Source organism: Amblyomma mixtum, chromosome 5, assembly GCF_055824585.1.
Source record: "Amblyomma mixtum isolate Tamu chromosome 5, ASM5582458v1, whole genome shotgun sequence".
Lineage (NCBI taxonomy): Eukaryota > Metazoa > Arthropoda > Arachnida > Ixodida > Ixodidae > Amblyomma > Amblyomma mixtum.
In genome coordinates, this window is record NC_143016.1 from 203,398,774 (window position 1) to 203,418,532 (window position 19,759).

The 19,759-nt window shown below is 47.3% G+C and overlaps 1 protein-coding gene across 3 annotated transcripts in view; it reads right to left on the bottom strand.

The window, feature by feature from the left end:
* LOC149345442 (syndetin-like) overlaps positions 1–19,759 on the bottom strand; it is a 206,810-nt gene that overhangs the window by 103,229 nt on the left and 83,822 nt on the right. For all 3 annotated transcript variants that reach the window (XM_089546651.1, XM_089546650.1, XM_089546649.1), the window contains 2 exons: positions 16,887–17,048; positions 11,474–11,580 (listed from right to left, as the gene is read on the bottom strand). In XM_089546651.1, the coding sequence (XP_089402777.1) occupies positions 11,474–11,580; positions 16,887–17,048 (269 nt within the window). The remainder of the gene's footprint in view (positions 1–11,473; positions 11,581–16,886; positions 17,049–19,759) is intronic.

The window sequence follows — 19,759 nt, forward strand, 5'->3', positions numbered from 1 at the left end:
CTAAATGATTCCGCAACAAAGAGTTGGTCTGAATCTGAAAAAAATGTGCGCGAATTCTTCTCGTCTTATCTTAACCAAAATGTTCCACCTGAAAGCATCAAAAGGGCTCATAGAATAGGTCACTTTGGTGTAGGAAAGCACCGACCGATTGTCGTTAAATTTTGTAGTTATAAAGTCAAAGACAATATCTTATCGTGCGGCTTTAAGCTAAAGGACACTAAGTATGCCATACGCGAAGACTTCACGCCCGCAGTCAGAAAGGCATGCTTCATGCTTTCACAATACGCACGTGACCTGGCTTTTCCTTCCAAGTTACGATTTGATAAGCTTCTCGGCAACAAAAAGTGTTTTGTCTATGATTTTGAACATGACCGTGTCATCGAGCTTCGAGAATGAAAGGGAGGCAACTGCCCGCTCCGCTGCTCGTGCCCACCCTTGGCGTCATCAAATTTTGAATTGATAACTCTCGTCGTGAATTGCAGGAGTATCAAAAACAAAACTGATGAATTTGCTACTCTTGTTTCCTCTGTAAAACCGCATGTTATAATTGGCACTGAATCATGGCTGGATAATTCCGTTCTCAGCTCTGAAGTATTTCCCACCGGTTATGACGCGTACCGTAGTGATCGACACTTGCATGGTGGGGGGGTGTTCTTACTTATTGACCAATGTTTTAGCTCTTCATTAATAACAGCGCCTCTAGGTGGTTGCGAGTCAGTATGGTGTAATCTTCGCCTAAACAATGGAAAGAATTTGGCTATTGGCTCTGTCTACCGTCCTCCTTCTGCTACCAACCCTGACGCTTTCAGTTCGTTGTCCGAATTTCTACTCAGCTTAAAAAGTGACTTTCTTTTTGGTGGGGACTTTAACATGCCTGATTTCAAATGGGTAGACTACAAACCTCTTCGTGCGAATCATTCTTCATTATCTTCATCCTTTTATGAATTAATTACTACTAATAACCTGTATCAGTACGTCACTGAACCTACACGAGAAACTGAGCACTCATCTTCAGTGTTAGATTTACTCTTCAGCAACCGGCCTTCAGTAGTGCGTGACACTGTGGTCATACCGGGAATAAGCGACCACAGTTGTGTTGTCGCTAATGTTCGGCATTTTCCTTATTTAATTTCAAAAGGTCGACCACGAAAGGTTTTCTTTTTTAATAAGGGAGACTATACATCAATGAGGAACGAACTTGCGTCTTTCCTTCCTGAATTTATTGATCTTAACCAGAATTTAGATTGTAGTTCCCTTTGGGAAGTATTCAAGAATAAGCTGGAATGCCTAATTGATCAATATATCCCATCTAAAAGCCTTTCCGGAAAGCGCCGCCGCGACAAACCGTGGATCACACGGCAAACCAGACAGCTTATCAGGAAAAAACATCGCCTTCTAGAATCATACAAAAAAAAATCGGTGCCCTGCAGTATTGCAGTCGATTCGAGGTCTCGGCAGTACACTAAAAACTGAAATTAAGGCTCTTAAGGATAGCTTTTTAAATGACTTGGGATCAAAACTGCATAATAATCCTAAGGAATTGTGGACGTTTTTGAAACACAATGGACGTGAACAAGTCTGAATACCGAATTTAGACCATGATGGTGAAGTTATTACTAATGATGGTGATAAGGCATGCTGCTTTAATGCTTTTTTTCAGTCTTCTTTTGCGCCAATGTACTACATCGGAGAACTTCCGTTAACTCGTGAATCTGTCACTGAAACCATGTCTGAATTGGCTTTTACTCACCAAGGTGTGTCAAAATTGCTTAGTGATGTGAATTCATCTTCTGCCGGTGGTCCTGATGGTGTTCCTAACTTTGTTTTAAAGTCTTGCACGAATGAAATATCTTACTACTTAGTCATCTTGTTCCGATCATCACTTAAGTCAAATGACTGGAAAAATGCTAATGCGGTACCAGTGCATAAGAGTGGTTCAAAAAGCTCTGTTGTTAATTACCGACCGATTACTTTAGCGAGTGTGTGCTGTAAAACGTTGGAGCACATAATATATAGCGCAGTCATAAAACACCTTGACTCACATGGGTATTTTACAGAAGTTCAGCATGGCTTTAGGTCAGGTTTTTCCTGTACTACTCAGTTGCTTGAGTTTAGTAATGATCTGGTTTCTTCCTTTGACCGTGGCTCTCAAACAGATTGCGTATTTCTAGATTTTAAGAAAGCCTTCGACTCTGTACCTCATTTACTATTGTTACACAAGTTAAGTTGTCTTGGTCTGCACCCCAGTGTCATCGATTGGCTTCATTCGTATCTTCAGGGCCGCATGCAGCGTGTTTTGATTAATGGTTCGCACTCAGGTTATGTAAACGTTTCCTCAGGTGTACCGCAGGGGTCTGTTCTTGGACCCCCTTCTTTTTCTGATTTATATCAATGATATTGTTTTGGATCTTACCTGCAAAGTTCGGCTCTATGCTGGCGATTGTGTCGTTTACACTGTTGTGGAAAATTCCTCTGATGCGTTAAAACTACAGCGAAACTTGGATTCCATCCAGTCCTGGTGCTCAAAATGGCAAATGTCTTTGAATGCCACAAAATGCCAATTTGTCTCTTTCACTCGAAAGTGTTCCCCATTACAAACATATTACTCACTACATAAGGTTCCCTTGCAAAAAGTACTTGAATATAAGTACCTCGGCGTTTATTTTTCATCTCACCTAACATGGACGAGGCAAGTTGAGTACACTACATCCAAAGCCTGCAGAATGCTTAATTTCTTAAAAAGAAATTTCAATAAAGCACTGTCTAATGTCAAACAACTCCTGTATTTCACTTACATCCGACCAATTCTTGAATATGCCTGTCCTGTATGGGACCCCCAGTTTGCTTACTTATGTGATATGCTCGAGCGCGTCCAAAATAATGCTGCGAGATTTGTGTCCAATAATTACAGCTTCTCAACTAATGTCAAGTCTCTTAAAAACCACGTTGGCCGGGGATCTTTAGCTAACCGTAGGAAACATCTGAGATTACAAATCATGCATCGCATCTATTTTGGAAAGCTGAGCATTGACAAAGACCGGTATCTGCTTCAACCTCACTTTTTTCTAGATGAGTTGATCATCAGTGGAAGATCCGAGAGATTAAGTGTCGCACAGATGCTTACAAAACCTCGTTCTTTCCACGGACGATCAATGAGTGGAACAGGCGACCAGCCGGCGTCACTGAGTGCTGCACGGAAGGTCAATTCCGCGCATTTTTATCTGATGTGTGACGTGGCGCGCAGTTGTCTTGAGTGTGTCTTTTTCATTTCATTAGTGTTATTTTATTTCGGGAGCGTGGTTGTCTTCCTTCAGTGCATATTTTTCCTCATCTATTAGTTGTGTGATTATATTTCTGTTATTACGTGTATCTTTCGGCCAAATGAGCAGACGTTATTGTGTTCCCCCCCCTGCAATAATGCCCTTGGGCGCTGCAGGTATCTGTAATAAATAAATAAATAAACCTTCTGCCACCCCCTGCTACGGTTGCCTTCTCTTGGAATCCACTCTGTTACCCTTAATAAGGACCAGTGGTTATCTTGCCTTCGCATTGCACGCCCTGCCCGAGCCAACCAGGATGTCGTTAACCCGCATTCGTTCCCTCACTAACGTTGCACCCATGGTGTGTGCATGGGCCGTCCCGCGTCGGAGAGCAAGTGGCGAGAGCGAGTTTCTGCTGGCCACAGTGGCCTCGAGCCCGTGGCACCCGCATGTGTCAATCCTTGTCCGTCGTGTGCGTATGTCGTTTTTCTCTCGCTGTGCACGTGGCTTTCGCTGATATCCACGCATCGTTTTCTTCCTCGATTTCCTCCATGTTAAACTTTCTTATGTCGGCTACCTTGGGCTTATTTATTAACTTCGACAGCTCTGCTAGTTCTATTCTGTCTGTGCAGTTAGACGTCCTCATGCTTTGGCGTTTCTTAATCGGATCTTTAGTCTCCTGAGATAGCTTCCCGGTATCCTGTCGAACCATCCTACCGCCTACTCCTACGGCGCACTCTGTAATGATAGCTGTGGGATGACCGTTCGTTGTTTCAACATTACGGTCGTCTTCTTCGGTTAAAGTGGAAAATCTGTTTTGCAGCGACATTCTGAATTCCTCTACCTTCCCTCTTAATGCTAACTCGTTAATAGCCTTTCGCTTCACTAGTTTCCTCCGTTCGCTTTTCAAACCTGAGCTAATACGAGACCTTACCGTTCTGTGGTCGCTACAAGGAACCTTTCCGAGGACCTCCGCATCCTCTACGATGCCAGGGTGAGCGCACAGTATGAAGTCTATTTCATTTTTAGTCTCACCATTGGGGCTCTTCCACGTCCTCTTCCTGTTGGCTGGATAGCGGAAGAAGGTATTCATGATCCGTAAATTATTTCTGTTTGAGAACTTTACTAATAACTCTCCCCTGGTATTCTTGGAATGTATGCCATAGTCGCCTACCACCTACTGCTTATGGTTTTGGTGAAGTTTTCCAATCAAAATGTACACTCGCAATATATTCTGAAATTTATTTTTGTATGAAACATTTTAATGCAGATATGCATGCTTGGGTTTAACTTTTATTTCCACGAGTACTGGGCAACTAAAAGAATGACAGGGCTTTGTAAGTGTACTCACATAAAAAACTTGTGCTCTGGGGATGAGTTTAAGAATGCACTGATTGTCATTGCTCAACCACTACGCCAGCTAGCTTAAAATAAAGTGCACTTTTGAAATGGGCATAAACAGTTACATTCAAGCTTGGCCACATCATCCCCCTTTGTAGAAATGGCTGCTGTGGTCTGCCAACTCATGCACCTCAGAATATCTGCCGAGTTGGATGGACTGAACTTGGTGCTTAACTGGTTAACCACAATGAAAACATGCGAGTCCAGCATCCCTTGTCAGGTTACCATCTCAATCAACAGTCTTACTTCCCTGCAATTCCCGAGTGCTCGACATGAGGCCGCCTCGCAGGCCACCCTCAAGCTTGTTTCTCTGTCGTCTCATCACTGCACTGTGCCAGGATGGATGGTGGGCACCTGACGGTCTATGCCAAATGTCCCCACTCGGACAAACTGCAATCCAGGCAAGGAGAGGCCGAGCAGTTTTCTTCAAGAGACAGCAGGGAGAGTGTTTTAGAATGCAACTGCATGAATGTATAGCGTGCCATCGTGGCTCGGCCGCAGAAGACGACAACAGCCCCAGCACGCCTGACAAGCACGCACAGACTGAATTTTGTGGCAGCTTAACTGCATGCCGGCGGAACGTTGTCCCGTTCCTGCCAGGCTGAGCGCGCCCAGCCAAATATATTTGTGGAGACCCAACGACGACTTTTGTCTGCGATTCGTCTCCACAAATTTGGTGACTTCGGACTTGACATCTTCGTTCTCTGCTGCTGCCCTGCACTTGCATCAGCAGCTTTGCTAGGCCTACCACTGCCTGGCGCTCGAGACCCCGCCTACCTTCCATCGTGTAAGCCCTGGCCATGGATCCCTACACTCATGTAGCGTCTCCATCGCCTCTCATGCCGCCACTTCGTGAGTCCACAGTCTCTGCCCACAAGCTCCCCGACTTCTGGTCATCGGACTCGGAACTTTGGTGGTTCGTAACCATTGAGGCCTCATTCCGCCGGCACTGCATCACATCACAGGTGACCATCTTCGACCATGTCATTGGTGCGCTCACACTTGCTACCACTGCGGTTGTTTGCAACGTCCTCCGCTCTCGGCCTGCCGATCGCCCATACGATCATCTCAAAGCGATGCTTATCCAGAGAACTACTGAAACGGAGACGCGTCGCCTGCAGCAGCTCCTTACCTCAGGAGAGCTCGGAGATCGCAAACCTACCGAGCTGTTGCTTCGCATGACCGCCCTGGCTGGAGACTTGGCTACTTCCCACGACAATGTGCTCCTGCGAGAACTCTTCCTGCAGCGCTTGCCTCCGCACGTGCGCATGATCCTGAGCGTGTGTTCTTCTCAGACCCTGGAATCCCTGGCTACGCTGGCGGAGAAGATCATGGACGTTGGCTTTCCTTCCGTTGCAACACTTCATCGCCCTCTTGCCCCTCAGCTATTGAGCCCAGCTCCTGATGATTGCTATGCCCGTCCCACTGCTGCTATGAGGAACTAACCCGGCAGGTGGCGCAGCTTACAGCTCAAGTTGCAGCCCTTCGTGCTCGCCGGCCGCATTCGTCGTCTCCACCCCGTCATACCAGCCCCAGTACTTCTGGCAATTGTTCTCCGCCCTCCACGACCCTACGGATTTCGTGCACGCCACTGCCGCCAGCCCTGCTCCTTCGCGGGAAACGGTCCGGCCGAACACTGAAGGCGACCCGTGTTCTCGGCCCGCGATCCAGTCGCCTTCTCCACGTCACTGACCGTGTAACCAAAGTCCGCTACCTCATCAACACTGGTGCCAAGATCTGTGTTCCGCCCAGGCTGGCTGAGCGGTGCCGTCCTTTACACCCTCCTCCTCTGACCTCAGTCAACGGATCCACCATATGGACATTACAATTAACATTACGTCTGTTCTTCTTGAACATGGCATACCAACTCGCCCAAGCATCAGTCCTAACAATTAAGCTCACTTGGGTTCCATGGTCATTTTAACAAGTTTTTTGTCAATTATTTTACAGGTATATTGCAGTGTGTGATGCTTGATAATACGCACGGAGATTTAAAAAATGTTAAATTCGGTGTACCTCAAGGAAGTACACTTGGCCCACTACTATTTAACATATATGTATCCGATTTGGGTTTGTTACAGCTTAAGTCAAACGTTTTTCAATACACTGACGACACAGCGCTAGCGCTTGAAGCTCCTGATTATCGTACAGGCGTGGAGTCATTTCAAACAGATATAAGTGGAGTCATTGACTGGTTCTCTCAAAATTGTTGCTTTCAACCAACCACTGCATCTTCATACATCCCATTGCTACCAGTGTAATTGTTAAAGCCATGGAAACAGAGCAAACAGTTCTGCATCCACTTTGAACTGCACCTTACATGGAGCGACCACATCGTCTGCCTCTCCAGAAAGATAAGGGCCATTGCGACTATGGTGTATCACCTTCGTGGTAAAGCTCCACTCCATCTTAGGCGACTGATCTATACAGCATCAGTAGAACCTGTTTTAAAGTACGGCTCTACTCTATACGGTAACTGCTCCGAATACAAGAAAGAAGCATTAAATGTTATCCTAAAAAGAAGAGTGAACACTATATCGTACGGCGCAAAACTACACTTGGTTGACACGAAAGAGAAATACGATGAGTTAGGCATCCTTCAAATTCGTGAACTATTTCACTTTGTTGTGTTAACACGGTATTATTATTCAAATGAATATAAGACTTCAGTAAAAAAAAGATGTCACCTTGAGAAAAACGGAACTTTTTTTAAGCCACGGGTTTACACAAACTATGGTAAAAAGGTGTGCAGTTATTATGTACCGGCTGTATTTAATGAAAGTCCCGATGATCTATGTATTGCAAGTAACAAATGTAGGATGATGACTGACATGAGAAATTGGTGCGCAAATGTATTTCCCTGTGTATAGCTTGAGTTCTTTCGAATGTGCAATTTTGTGTTCAAACTTTTGTTTGTTTTTTGTTTGTTTTTTTTCTCTATATTAGCATGAGTGTTTAGACAGGAAATGTATGCATATGGAGGTATTTCTCCACCTGCTGCCTCATCAGCCAGCAAGCAAAATGTGCTTAGGCAGATCAGAATTTATGAATGTGTACGCATACAGACAAATAAAATTTTGATTTGATTTGACATACGGCCAGAAGCCGGTAACTCTTGCCCTCGGACTCTGCCACACCTTTCCCCGGGTATTTGTCATCGCGGACGTGCACTCGCCAATCATCAGCGGCACCGACTTTCTGTGGCACTACAGGCTCCTCGTTGACATGCGGCAAAACCGCATCCTGGATTCTGAAACGAGCCTTGTCGTCCGAGGAGTCTCTTGCCCCGCTCCACCACTCCGGCTCCTCCAGGCGCCCGATCCTTGGTCCAGCATACTCGCCGTGTTTCCAGATGCCTTCCGACCCCCGTCCCTCCAAGCCCCGGTCGCTCACTCATCATACTGTGACGACTGGGCCTCCCGTGTTTGCTCGCGCACGTCGCCTCGCACCGGATCGCCTCGCTGTCGCCAAACCGGAATTTCAGCAGATGCTGGAGCTTGGCTCCATCCGTCCCTCCTCCAGTCCTTGGGCGTCGCCCCTCCACATGGTGCCCAAAAAGAACGGCGACTGGCCCCCCTGTTGCGATTACTGGGCTCTCAACAAGGCCACAGTCCCTGACCGATACCCGATCCCCCACATCCAGGATTTTATATCGGCCCGACATGGCTGCACAATCTTCAGCAAAGTCGATCTTGTGAAGGCATATCATCAGATTCCTGTGGAGCCGTCGGATATCCCAAAGACTGCCATTATTACACCTTTTGGCATGTTTGAATATCTGAGGATGCCTTTCGGTCTTCGCAATGCGGCCCAGACTTTTCAGCGCTTTGTTGACCAAGTACTACGCGGCTTGACGTGCTGCTTTGCCTATCTTGACGACATTCTCGTCTTCAGCCCTACGGCAGAGGCCCACAAGCTCCACCTGCGTCAAGTGCTCGCAAGACTCAGCCGCTTTGGTCTCGTGGTCAACGGCCCGAAAAGCAAGTTCGGCGTTGCAGAGTTGGACTTTCTCAGCCATCGCGTCAACGCCCATGGCATTCGCCCCTTGCCAGCCCGTGTCACCGCCATCAGTCAGTTTCCCCGGCCCAACACCACCCGACAACTGCGCGAATTTTTGGCCTCGCCAACTATTATCGGCGCTTCATTCCTCGCTGCGCTGCACTACTGCAGCCTCTCCACGACCTTCTCTCGGGCCACAGCAAGCCGGCATCAAAGCAGCCATTGCCAGAGCGACGCTCCTGGTTCATCCTAAATGTGACGCGCCCACGTCCGTCATGGTTGACGCATCAGACACTGCTGTCGGCACGGCCTTGCCACAGTTCGTCGCTGGTGTTTGGCAGCCAACTGCCCTCTTTTCCAAGAAGCTTGCGCCCCCTGAACACCGCTACAGCACCTTCGGCCAAGAGCTGCTAGCAATATATTCAGCCGTGAAGCACTTCCGACATTTTCTCGAGGGACGCAGATTTCATATCCTCACTGACCACAAACCTCTGACGTCCGCGCTGGCATCCAGCAGTACCTCCTACGCTCCTCGCGAAATCAGGCAGCTCGCCTACATTTCTGAATTTACCTGCGACATTCGTCACGTCAGCGGCAAGTCCAACATAGTTGCCGACGCTCTTTCTCGTGCTGAAGTCAATGCGACGGACAATGGATGGCCAGTCATCGATTTCACGACTACGGCTGCTGCTAAACAAGCCGATGCCGGGTTGCAACAGTTTCGCAAGTGTAACACCTCTCTGGTGTTGGAGGACGTCTTGCTCCCTGACTGCGCCGTCCCCCTCGTTTGTGATACGTCAACTGGTCACCCTCGCCCCTATGTGCCTCCACCATACCGACGAACCGTCTTTGGCCCATCCTGGCATCCGCGCAACACAGCGCCTTGTCACGGCTCGTTATGTCTGGCCTCGCGTCAACGTCAACGCTCGCCGCTGGGCGCACACGTGCCTGAGCTGTCAGCAAAGCAAAGTGCACCGACACACTGCGACTCTGCTTGGCACGTTCCCGTCTCCGGACGCTCGCTTCAGCCACCTGCACGTCGACATTGTCGGTCCCCTTCCTCCCTGTGGGAACCACCGCTATCTGTTAACCTGCATTGACAGGTTCACGAGATGGCCTGAAGCGATGCCCCTTCTGCATTTAACGACGGAGTCAATCGCATGAGCACTCATCACACTCTGGATCAGCGGCTACGATGTCCCTTGCACCATTACAACTGATCGTCATCGTCAATTTGACTCCACCTTATTTGCCAACCTATCTTGGCTCCTCGACATCGATCCCATCAAGACGACCTCTTACCACCCGAATTCCAACAGTGTCATTGAGCGTTTTCACCGGGAGCTGAAAGCCTCACTTATGGCGTCCGCTTTTCCTTCACCATGGATTGAGCACCTACCCTTTGTCCTGTTTGGTCTCTGTACCGCACTTCGCAGTGACTCTTCAACCTGTGGGCAGAGCTAACGTTTGGCACTATTCTCCGCATCCCTGGCGAATCCTTCGAGTTGTCGCCACCCACGCCTGGAGACGTCTCAGATTACGCCTACCGTCTACGTTGTGCTATGAGCACTGTCGTTCCCTCACGTCAGCGCGAGTATTCTCGTCGTGTCCACGTCCCCCCCGACCTTCAGCGGTGCACTCACGTCTTTCTTCGCCACGACACCGTACGCCCGCCCTTACGGCCACCATACGATGGTCCATCAACGGCCGGGAGGACAGTCTCAACTGACTGCCTGAAACCTGTTCACCCTGACACCGACGTCATTGCAAGCTGTGCCACTGCATTCCCTCCCGACCATGCCAGTCCTCGCCGCGTACAATTTGCGCCAAAGAAAACAATGACGTGCATCAGCCACAATCAGAGGCCTCACTCTCAAATAACACATCCACTGCTTCTTTCCCTATAGTATTAATACAGCTGAAAGCTCATTAATTTGAGCCCTGTTCATTTGGAAATAATTCCCTCTGCTGTCCCAGCCATGCAAGTCTGTGGTGTAGTTAATTCGGACGTTGCTTTGGCCAGTTACTCTGAACACGCTAGGCATGTGGCAAGAGACACTCCAAGAGACTGAGCTCCCTGCTGCATCTCTGGGAACAGGGCGGCGGCCATTTCTGTTCCCCTGCAGAGGCCTCTGAGCCTTCTCCACACCACCGACATGTGGGAAGGAGCACAGGGCTGAAAGCAAGTAATGTGTGCAGGCACTGAGGAATTCAGACTGGCCATAGGGCAGCTGAGGTAGTCAGCCGAGGAGAACAGTGTGTGAGCACACCGTCCCTACTGCTAACACAAAAAGAACTTGTCCAATGATTTGCACGACTGTGCAGGTGTTGGCTGCAACTCACGTGTCTCAGGCACATGTGGTGACTTTACACAGGGGTGTATGAAGCTGTGTGTTTCTCAAAATAAACGCTGTTGAAATGAGCAGTTTTGGCACACTTATCCTGATGCAAGCAGTTCTTGACAGTTGTTTTGGGGTCATTCGACAGTTGAAACTTTCAGATAATTTCAACATTTTTTTTGGACCCTTGGAGTTGGAATTAATGAGCTTTTACTTGGATATTCCTGCACTGTGTCTGTGAAGATGCAAGAGAAGCCAGATATCCTCAAGCAGTCAGCGACCATCCTGGAAGGAAACCTGGCAGAAACAGACCCAGGCCCTCCTTGCACTCAGTAGGGTGAGCTGAAGAAGAAGCCTGGCTGCTGCCCAAACACTTGCTCTGAGCCAATGGCCTTAGACAACCGTGATGTACGTGAGTACAGACACCAGAGAGATTAGCAATCTGCCTTGTTCTTCCCTGCGAATGCACCCCACCTGCGCAGCGGAGCCTCCCCGGTCATTTCGTCCACGTAGTCCCGCTTCAGCTCCTCGGGGACGTCCGAGTCATCCGAGTCCACCTCGGCACCACCTCCCCTGGGCTCCTGCATGGGCCACAGTCAGCAGGCTGTGAAAAATCATTCTGCTGCTTAGTTTTAGTCCGAAAAAAAGAGACCACCCCAGTCATTGGGAGCAAGTAACAAGCCTCTGAGTGTTTTTGCCATACACCTGGTGCTGGAAATTTTGCACTGGAATGAAAATGTACGCCACCTCTGGAGACTTTCTGAAAGGGGCTCTCATAAAGTTGCCAGGGATGTTAACGAATCCGCTGCATCAATATCCTCCAGCAACAGTTTTCTTTGATGCGCTCTGTAGAATCTGCGGTCTTCTTTCTCCTCTGGGCACTTTTTGCACTCTGGAAGGTCGAGCACCAGCCCCACCTCCCGTGGGAGATTGTGTACACAGCAGGGGGTTCTGGTGTTCATGACAAGCAGGGAACTGTGTGCCCACAGCCCCTTAAGAAGAGCGACGACCACTCCCAGTTTATTAAGCAAGCAACACTTCCCCACTACCTCTTTTCAATGTCTACACAAACAATCTTCTCCTTGACAACAGTCAAACAAAACATGTAACCTCCACCTATGATATTACCAGGCTTTTTGTCGTAAGACAATCTGGCAAGCCGAGTTTCAACCACAAATTCTGTTCTTGCTAAAATACAAACATGGTTACTAGATAATCGCTTACAAAATTAACACTGCCGAAACCAAAGCTATTTTATTTTTCAAACAAAAACAAAGCTATCAACTTAGAGATTGAACTGAGCTTGTTCATTGCACAGAAACATTAGGGATGCTTTCCGATAGCCAAATGTCACAGTCTCATCACACACACTTTCTTGCAGGAAAGCTTGCACAGGCCACCAGAATGCTGTTCAGTTTAAGTCCACAGTCATGAAAGGTCAAACTTCTTTTCCACAATGCTCTCTTCCTGAGTCATGTACACAACTGTTGCCTCGTGTAGACCTCTGCTGCGAACTTAAAATCGATTATTCCTGCTTGAAAAAAGAAAGGTAATTTGCATTATCCATAATGCTCCATTAAATGCACATCATTATCAGCCTGACTGCGCTCACTGCAGGGCAAACGCTGCTCGCATGTCCCTCCAATCAACCCTGCTCTTCAGCAGTTGCGGCCACCGTATCCCTGCAAACTTCTTAATCTCATCCGCCCACCTGACTTTATGCCGCCCCCTGCTACGCTTGCCTTCTCTTGAAATCCACTCCGTCACCCTTAGGGACCAGCGGTTATATTCCCTTTGCATCGCACGTCTTGCCCAAGCCCATTTCTTCCTCTTGATTTCAACTAGGATGTCATTAAGCAAAGCCGAAAGTTGGGCAAGTTGGATAACGCTCATGATGTGAAAATAGCGCACAAGGAACACGAGGGACGGAAAGGACACGACGCAGACAAGCGCTAACTCGCACCTGAGGTTTGTTGCTGACACGCGCAATACAAGGTGGTCACGTTAAGAACATACAAACAAAAAACAACCGCACGCAGTCCCTCCTCGAAAGACCAAGCAGAGGGGAAAAAATGCCGATGCTCGTGTGTGCTGGACTGGTCAGTACCAGGACTGTACCGCTAGTCGTTCGCGCAACGCAGAGCATTGGAGGATGCCCTGCACTACAATTTCAACACCTGTTCAGATGATCAAAATTACTGAATTCATTATGCAACCAATTTTTATTATTCATATGTGTGCTTCAGGCCCAAAAAGATTTTTGCACACCTTTCAGAAATTTTTTTTCCAGCATGTCTTGGAGAACATGTCATGTGCAACTTAACAGAGTACACTGTGGGGCCAGTTGGTCATACATAATCTGAACGAGAAAACGTAGCGTTGAAACAGGACACAGAAAGATGAGGACAGGACGGGGCTACAACTTACAACTGAATGAAATCGATAAACAAAAGACACATCCCTTCTCGAGCAAAGACACGCATGCGCAAACTTGAGAAAGAATGACAAAACTGTGATAATCAAGAAAAATCCGGTAAAAGAAAAAGAGACGAAAAGGCGAGGAATAGCCACCGGTCATGAAGACTGTTTACAAACATGAAGTGCATCTTAGAAAGCTTCTTTCTTTTTCCATTAGATAAATAGATGGTGTGCTAATGCACGTGTCACTACTGCGTTGTGATATTTCGTGAGCTTCCGGGATTTCCCTCGCCAATTGATCTTTACCCCTTCCTAAAATCTTTGTGCGGTTCAAAGAGGGAAAGCAACCTGGGCAGCTCTTGCAATGCTTTGGCGAGTGCTCATCAGTTTGCTGACGAAGCGAAGATGCGTGTTCACTCAGCCTCACGTTTAGGCATCTGCCCGTCTGCCCAATGTACACACTTTCGCAGCGTAGAGGGATCTGATAAACAATATCTGTGGCGCATGAGACGTGCGGCTTCTTGTGTTTTGTGCTACACCCTGAATTCTTGACGCTCTCATGATCTGCCAGAGCGCAAAGCTTTGCAAGCTTGAGGGGAGCTGAAAATACTACATCAATACCAAATTTTGCTGCCACTCTCTTCAAGTTGTGCGAGAGCCTGTGTACATAGGGCATAACTTCAAACCTCCTTTTCTGTTCTCCCGGTACGTTAATCTTAGATAACTGGATGTGTTCTCTTTCATTGTGTAACTTTTTCTTTAGAGTTTCTGCGACAGCCACAAGAACATCGCCAGGAAAGCCTGCTTCTTTAAGTCTTTGAACCTGGTTGTCAAAAGTACCAACTTTGTGCGGACATGACTTGAGGAGCGCCGACCTGAGACATGTGGCTGCTATGCCTCGCTTAATGAGCTTTAGTCTCAGTTGAACGATGAGTGCGTTGTACGTGTCTTTAGATATGTAGATGATTTCCTTGTTCTTCTCAACCTTTCGTCTAGAGATGACTTGAGTGTAGTTACAGACTCGATTTTAACCCGATTTAAAGGTATCATGAAGTCACTGAATTTTTCCATTGAACTGACGATTCCATTCAGTTTTTAGATATTCACCTGTATTTTAATTCTGTTGGTCATTTTTGCTGGGCTTACGAACCACGGTCCAAGAAAGCGCTACTACCTTACGACTCTTCTCATTCGAAGCTCATTGAGCGAGGCATAGCAGCCACATGTCTCAGGTCGGCGCTCCTCAAGTCATGTCCGCACAAAGTTGGTAGTAGTTTTGACAACCAGGTTCAAAGACTTAAAGAAGCAAGCTTTCCTGGCGATGTTCTTGTGGCTGTCGCAGAAACTCTGAAGAAAAAGTTACACAATGAAAGAGAACACATCCAGTTATCTAAGATTAACGTACCGGGAGAACAGAAAAGGAGGTTTGAAGTTATGCCCTATGTACACAGGCTCTCGCACAACTTGAAGAGAGTGGCAGCAAAATTTGGTATTGATGTAGTATTTTCAGCTCCCCTCAAGCTTGCAAAGCTTTGCGCTCTGGCAGATCATGAGAGCGTCAAGAATTCAGGGTGTAGCACAAAACACAAGAAGCCGCACGTCTCATGCGCCACAGATATTGTTTATCAGATCCCTCTACGCTGCGAAAGTGTGTACATTGGGCAGACGGGCAGATGCCTAAATGTGAGGCTGAGTGAACACGCATCTTCGCTTCGTCAGCAAACTGATGAGCACTCGCCAAAGCATTGCAAGAGCTGCCCAGGTTGCTTTCCCTCTTTGAACCGCACAAAGATTTTAGGAAGGGGTAAAGATCAATTGGCGAGGGAAATCCCGGAAGCTCACGAAATATCACAACGCGGTAGTGACACGTGCATTAGCACACCATCTATATATCTAATGGAAAAAGAAAGAAGCTTTCTAAGACGCACTTCATGTTTGTAAACAGTCTTAATGACCGGTGGCTATTCCTCGCCTTTTCGTCTCTTTTTCTTTTACCGGATTTTTCTTGATTATCACAGTTTTGTCATTCTTTCTCAAGTTTGCGCATGCGTGTCTTTGCTCGAGAAGGGATGTGTCTTACGTTTATCGATTTCATTCAGTTGTAAGTTGTAGCCCCGTCCTGTCCTCATCCTTCTGTGTCCTGTTTAAATGCTACGTTTGTTCGTTCAGATTATGTGCAACTTAACTTGGAAGTATTCCAAAAATATCCGATTGTATTGGCACTGAATTTTTAATATTTGAATTCACTTTGCACTTATCATTTTGCTGTTCACACAGCTCTAATAATCACTCTTAAATTCTTCAAGCTACATATTAGAATCCTTGTTTCTTTTTTCTCGTGATATAAGCAAAAGTTGACTCTGAATAATGAATATGAATTTATATTCCTCACCAGTCACACAAACCTTGCAGGCGTCAGTTGATTTTAGTTTGATGACGTGTATGGGCCACGCTGGAGTAAATTAAGCAAAGTTTTATCTTTAAGCGCCGTTTAAGAACACCGGGAGCATCACTCAAATAAACCCAACACTGACCCTGGTGGAAGCCCAGATGAGGCTTCTCGTGAACTAGGCCAGCAGTTTCCAAATATGGGTGGACCGCAGATGGGCCCTGAAATAGGCTGCAGCCCCGTGCTGCAGCAATACGTGCATTTACTGAGCGGAACGTTACTGATAGCCTTGGACAAAATCTAAGCACCTGAAGCCAAATGGTTTGAGGACATCCAAAGCCAAATAAAAATGATGAAACGTTTCGGTAAGTTGTGAAACAGCGTGACAAGGCACTCTGGAATCTATGTGAGATGAACACAAGTTATTTGTGTCATGTTTTGCTACTGCATCTTCAATAACCGTACAAATCACACAAGTGAGTGAAACAGGGTGATCATGCACCTGATCACATTAGTCCTGCGCCAACAAGAACTTTCTAAAGATTATTGTTAGACCAATTCAGCATATCGGCGCAAAAAATTTGCTTGGGATCTCGTCTAGTCCACTTCATATCAAGCACCAACAATCGCTGGAATGTTGAGTGATTTCTAGAGGGCTCCTTGCACCAGCTCCCAGAGCACCCTCATTTGCTGTTTTCTCCACACCGGAAGAACACGCCGAAACCTATTTGTGGCTTTTCCTTCCTTGTTTTTTTTATCACTAGAGTGCCTCCACAATTTTGGTGGCAAAGAATTCAGAAAGCTGTTTTGTTAAAAACAAACTCCCCTAATGCTTTCAGGCACCATTTTTTGCCTGCACTGAAAAACAAATACTTTTTCGCCTAAACAGTGCGTTCATACCTCAAGAGAGGCAGGCGTCCCTATCAAAATACTACTACTAGTGAGTAATTTCTTTTCAGGGATAACTGACCTAAATAGGAAAATGAAGTGCCAGCAGTGGTCAGGTGACAAAAGATGGGCGACAGGCAGCCCAATGTGAATGGCTGACAATGTGACAAAGAATGCCCCTGTGGGACTCACCGTGGGGCTGATGTGGTCAAACAGGTCCTCTTCCTCTTCCTCGGGCTGCAGGGCGAAGGGCTGGCAGCCGGGGTCGAAGGGGCTGGCCGCCGGCAGCAGGGGCCGGGGGGGCCGCGACGACCCCCCCTGGGGCACCACGGCCGTGCTCAGGAAGCGCAGCTCCTAGTGTGGAGGCACACCACTATTCCGGTCAGCTGCACACGCCTTCCAAGTTGGGGAATATGAGTGCTCAAGTGGAGATGGGACATTTCACCGGGTTCTCTGCTTCCTACTTTTGTCCATTTTTTTTTTTTTTTTTTCAGTTCAGGCTCCCATGAATGAAGGGGGGTGCGGCCTTTCTTCATCATAATCAGCATTCTGCTGGTGCACTGTTGTGAAGACTCTAAAGCACCAAATAAAGCCACTCTCATCCATCAAGTGCACTGCATAAAATACAACGCCAACATTACAATGAAAGGAGCATGCACTGATGTCCCAGGTCTCTGCGACAAGGTCTCACCATCAGAACGGAAACCCCGACCATTCCACAGCGTTGTCTCACCACTGCTGCTTTAGAAAAATTCCGACTGCATCACACCCAACTAAATCTTGGTCATGTAAAAGCTTTTAGCGCAAAACGACAAAGAAAGGACAGGGACAGAACACAGACACAAAGGAGCGCTTCAAAGCAAAGGTACAACTTCACCTCCTTCACCAAAGGGGGTGAAGATGTACCCTAACGGGTACAAGTTTTTAGATAGGATTATCTTACAAAATGTGTGATCGACAGCGTCACCTGGCATGTGCGCATGTACGCAGTCTACGGAATGTGAGCAGATTCTGTACTGGAACCAGTGTATAAAATGATTGTTTCAACTGGCAATAAATTTAGTTGAGAGTAGCGCTTCTTAAGAAAAAAGAAGAGCGCTCCTGTGTGTCTGTGTTCTGTCCCCGTCCTTTCTTAGTCGTTTTGCGCTAAACGCTTTTACATTACCAAGATGAACCAACTCGCCCAGCAGAACGTGTTACATCCAACTAAGTACTCGGTGTATAGCCTTTGAGGACCGAGACAGATACCACGATCGGTGCCATGAGCTGTGGACAGTCATCGTGTCAAAGTTACATTTTCACATTGTCTCCTCATGTTGGAAAATGAAACCAAACAGCTGGTGTCATAACCGCAAGCCAGATGGCACAGCGCCCACCTCCATTATCGGCAGCAGCTGAAAGCGTCACTGATGGACGGCGTAAGCGGGGCTACCACCACAGCCGCCAAATGGTCTGCGCCACAGGGACAACAGTGTTTGCTTGGCAGTTGGCACACACAGGCAAAGGAGAGGCCCACAATTAAATCTCACACAGAAAACCTCCACTATTCACAAATATAGGAGCGCCCCACAGGCAGCCAGGGTGCTTCCATGAGCACAAGAATGAATCTGTCCTGCTCACAAGGACTCGCTGTTCTCAGCTCACGCCAAATTTCAATGCAAGTCCATCGTTGGAGCCTGCTGCCACCAAGCAAGCCGTGCACGTTTGTTTTGCGAGGCAGTGTCCCAAACATGACATCACCATGACACAACATCATCACAAACGTCTCTTCGTCATCATAAAACACTCTTCACACATCTGCACTCTGAACTGAGCAGAACATGTTTATCATCATCATCATCATCATCATCATCACCAGCCTGACTACACCCACTGCAGGGCAAAGGCCTCTCCCATGTCTCACCAATTAACCCTGTTCTTCGCCAGTTGCAGCCACCGTATCCCCACAAACTTCTTAATCTCATCCACCCACCTAACTTCCTGCCGCCCCCTGCTACGCTTGCCTTCTCTTGGAATCCACTCCGTTACCCTCAATAAGGACCAGCAGTTATCTTGCCTTCACATTACATGTCCTGCCCAAGCCCACTTCTTACTCTTGATTTCAAACAGGATATCATTAACACTCGTTTGTTCTCTCACCCACTCCGCCCGCTTCCAACCTCTTAATTGTTGAAACTTGGCCCAGCAAGAAGTTTTGTCAATCTCAATGTTACACCTATCATTTTTCTTTCCATGGTTCGCTGCATTGTCATTAACCTAAGCTGAACCCTCTTTGTTAGCCTCCACGTTTCTGCCCCATAGGCGAGTACCGGTGAGACACAGCTTTTGCACACTTTTCTCTTGAGGGATATTGGTGAACTGCCATTCATGATCTGAGAGAACCTGCCATATGTGCTCCACGCCATTCTTATTCTTCTCGCTATTTCCCTCTCATGATCCGGATCAGTGGTCACTACCTGCCCTAAGTAGACATATTCCCTTACTACTTCCAGCACCTGGCTACCAACTGCAAAGTGCTGTTCTCTTGCGAGGCTGCTGAATAATACTTTGGTTTTCTGCATGTTAATTCTTAGCCCCACCGTCCTGCTGTGCGAGTCTAACTCATTGACCATGCTTTGCAGTTCATGTCCTGAGTGACTTAGCCAGGCAGTGCTGCTCAGGTATTCTCCATTCTCTCTTCTCCCCAACTGCTCCCAATCCAGGCCTCTGAAAACTCATATTAAACAGACGGCGAGTAGCGCTGGTAAGGTCATATCTTCCAACCCGACATCTTTCCTTATTGGGATTTTATTGCTAGAAGACTCTGGTGACTGTGCAGCCATTATAAATATCTTCCAGTATTTTGACATAAGGGTCTTTCACACCCTGATTCCGCAATGCCTGCATGACTGCTCAGGTTTCCATCGAGTCAGATGCTTTCTCGTAACCAGTGAAGGCTACATATAGGGGTTGGTTATATTGCCTGTAGTGTTTGTTCATTCTTCAAAGCTACCATCGTGCTACTTGTGATGTAAGGCGAGACCAGATTTATTTCAACAGCATAGCTTTTGTTGGTGCCGCACGGG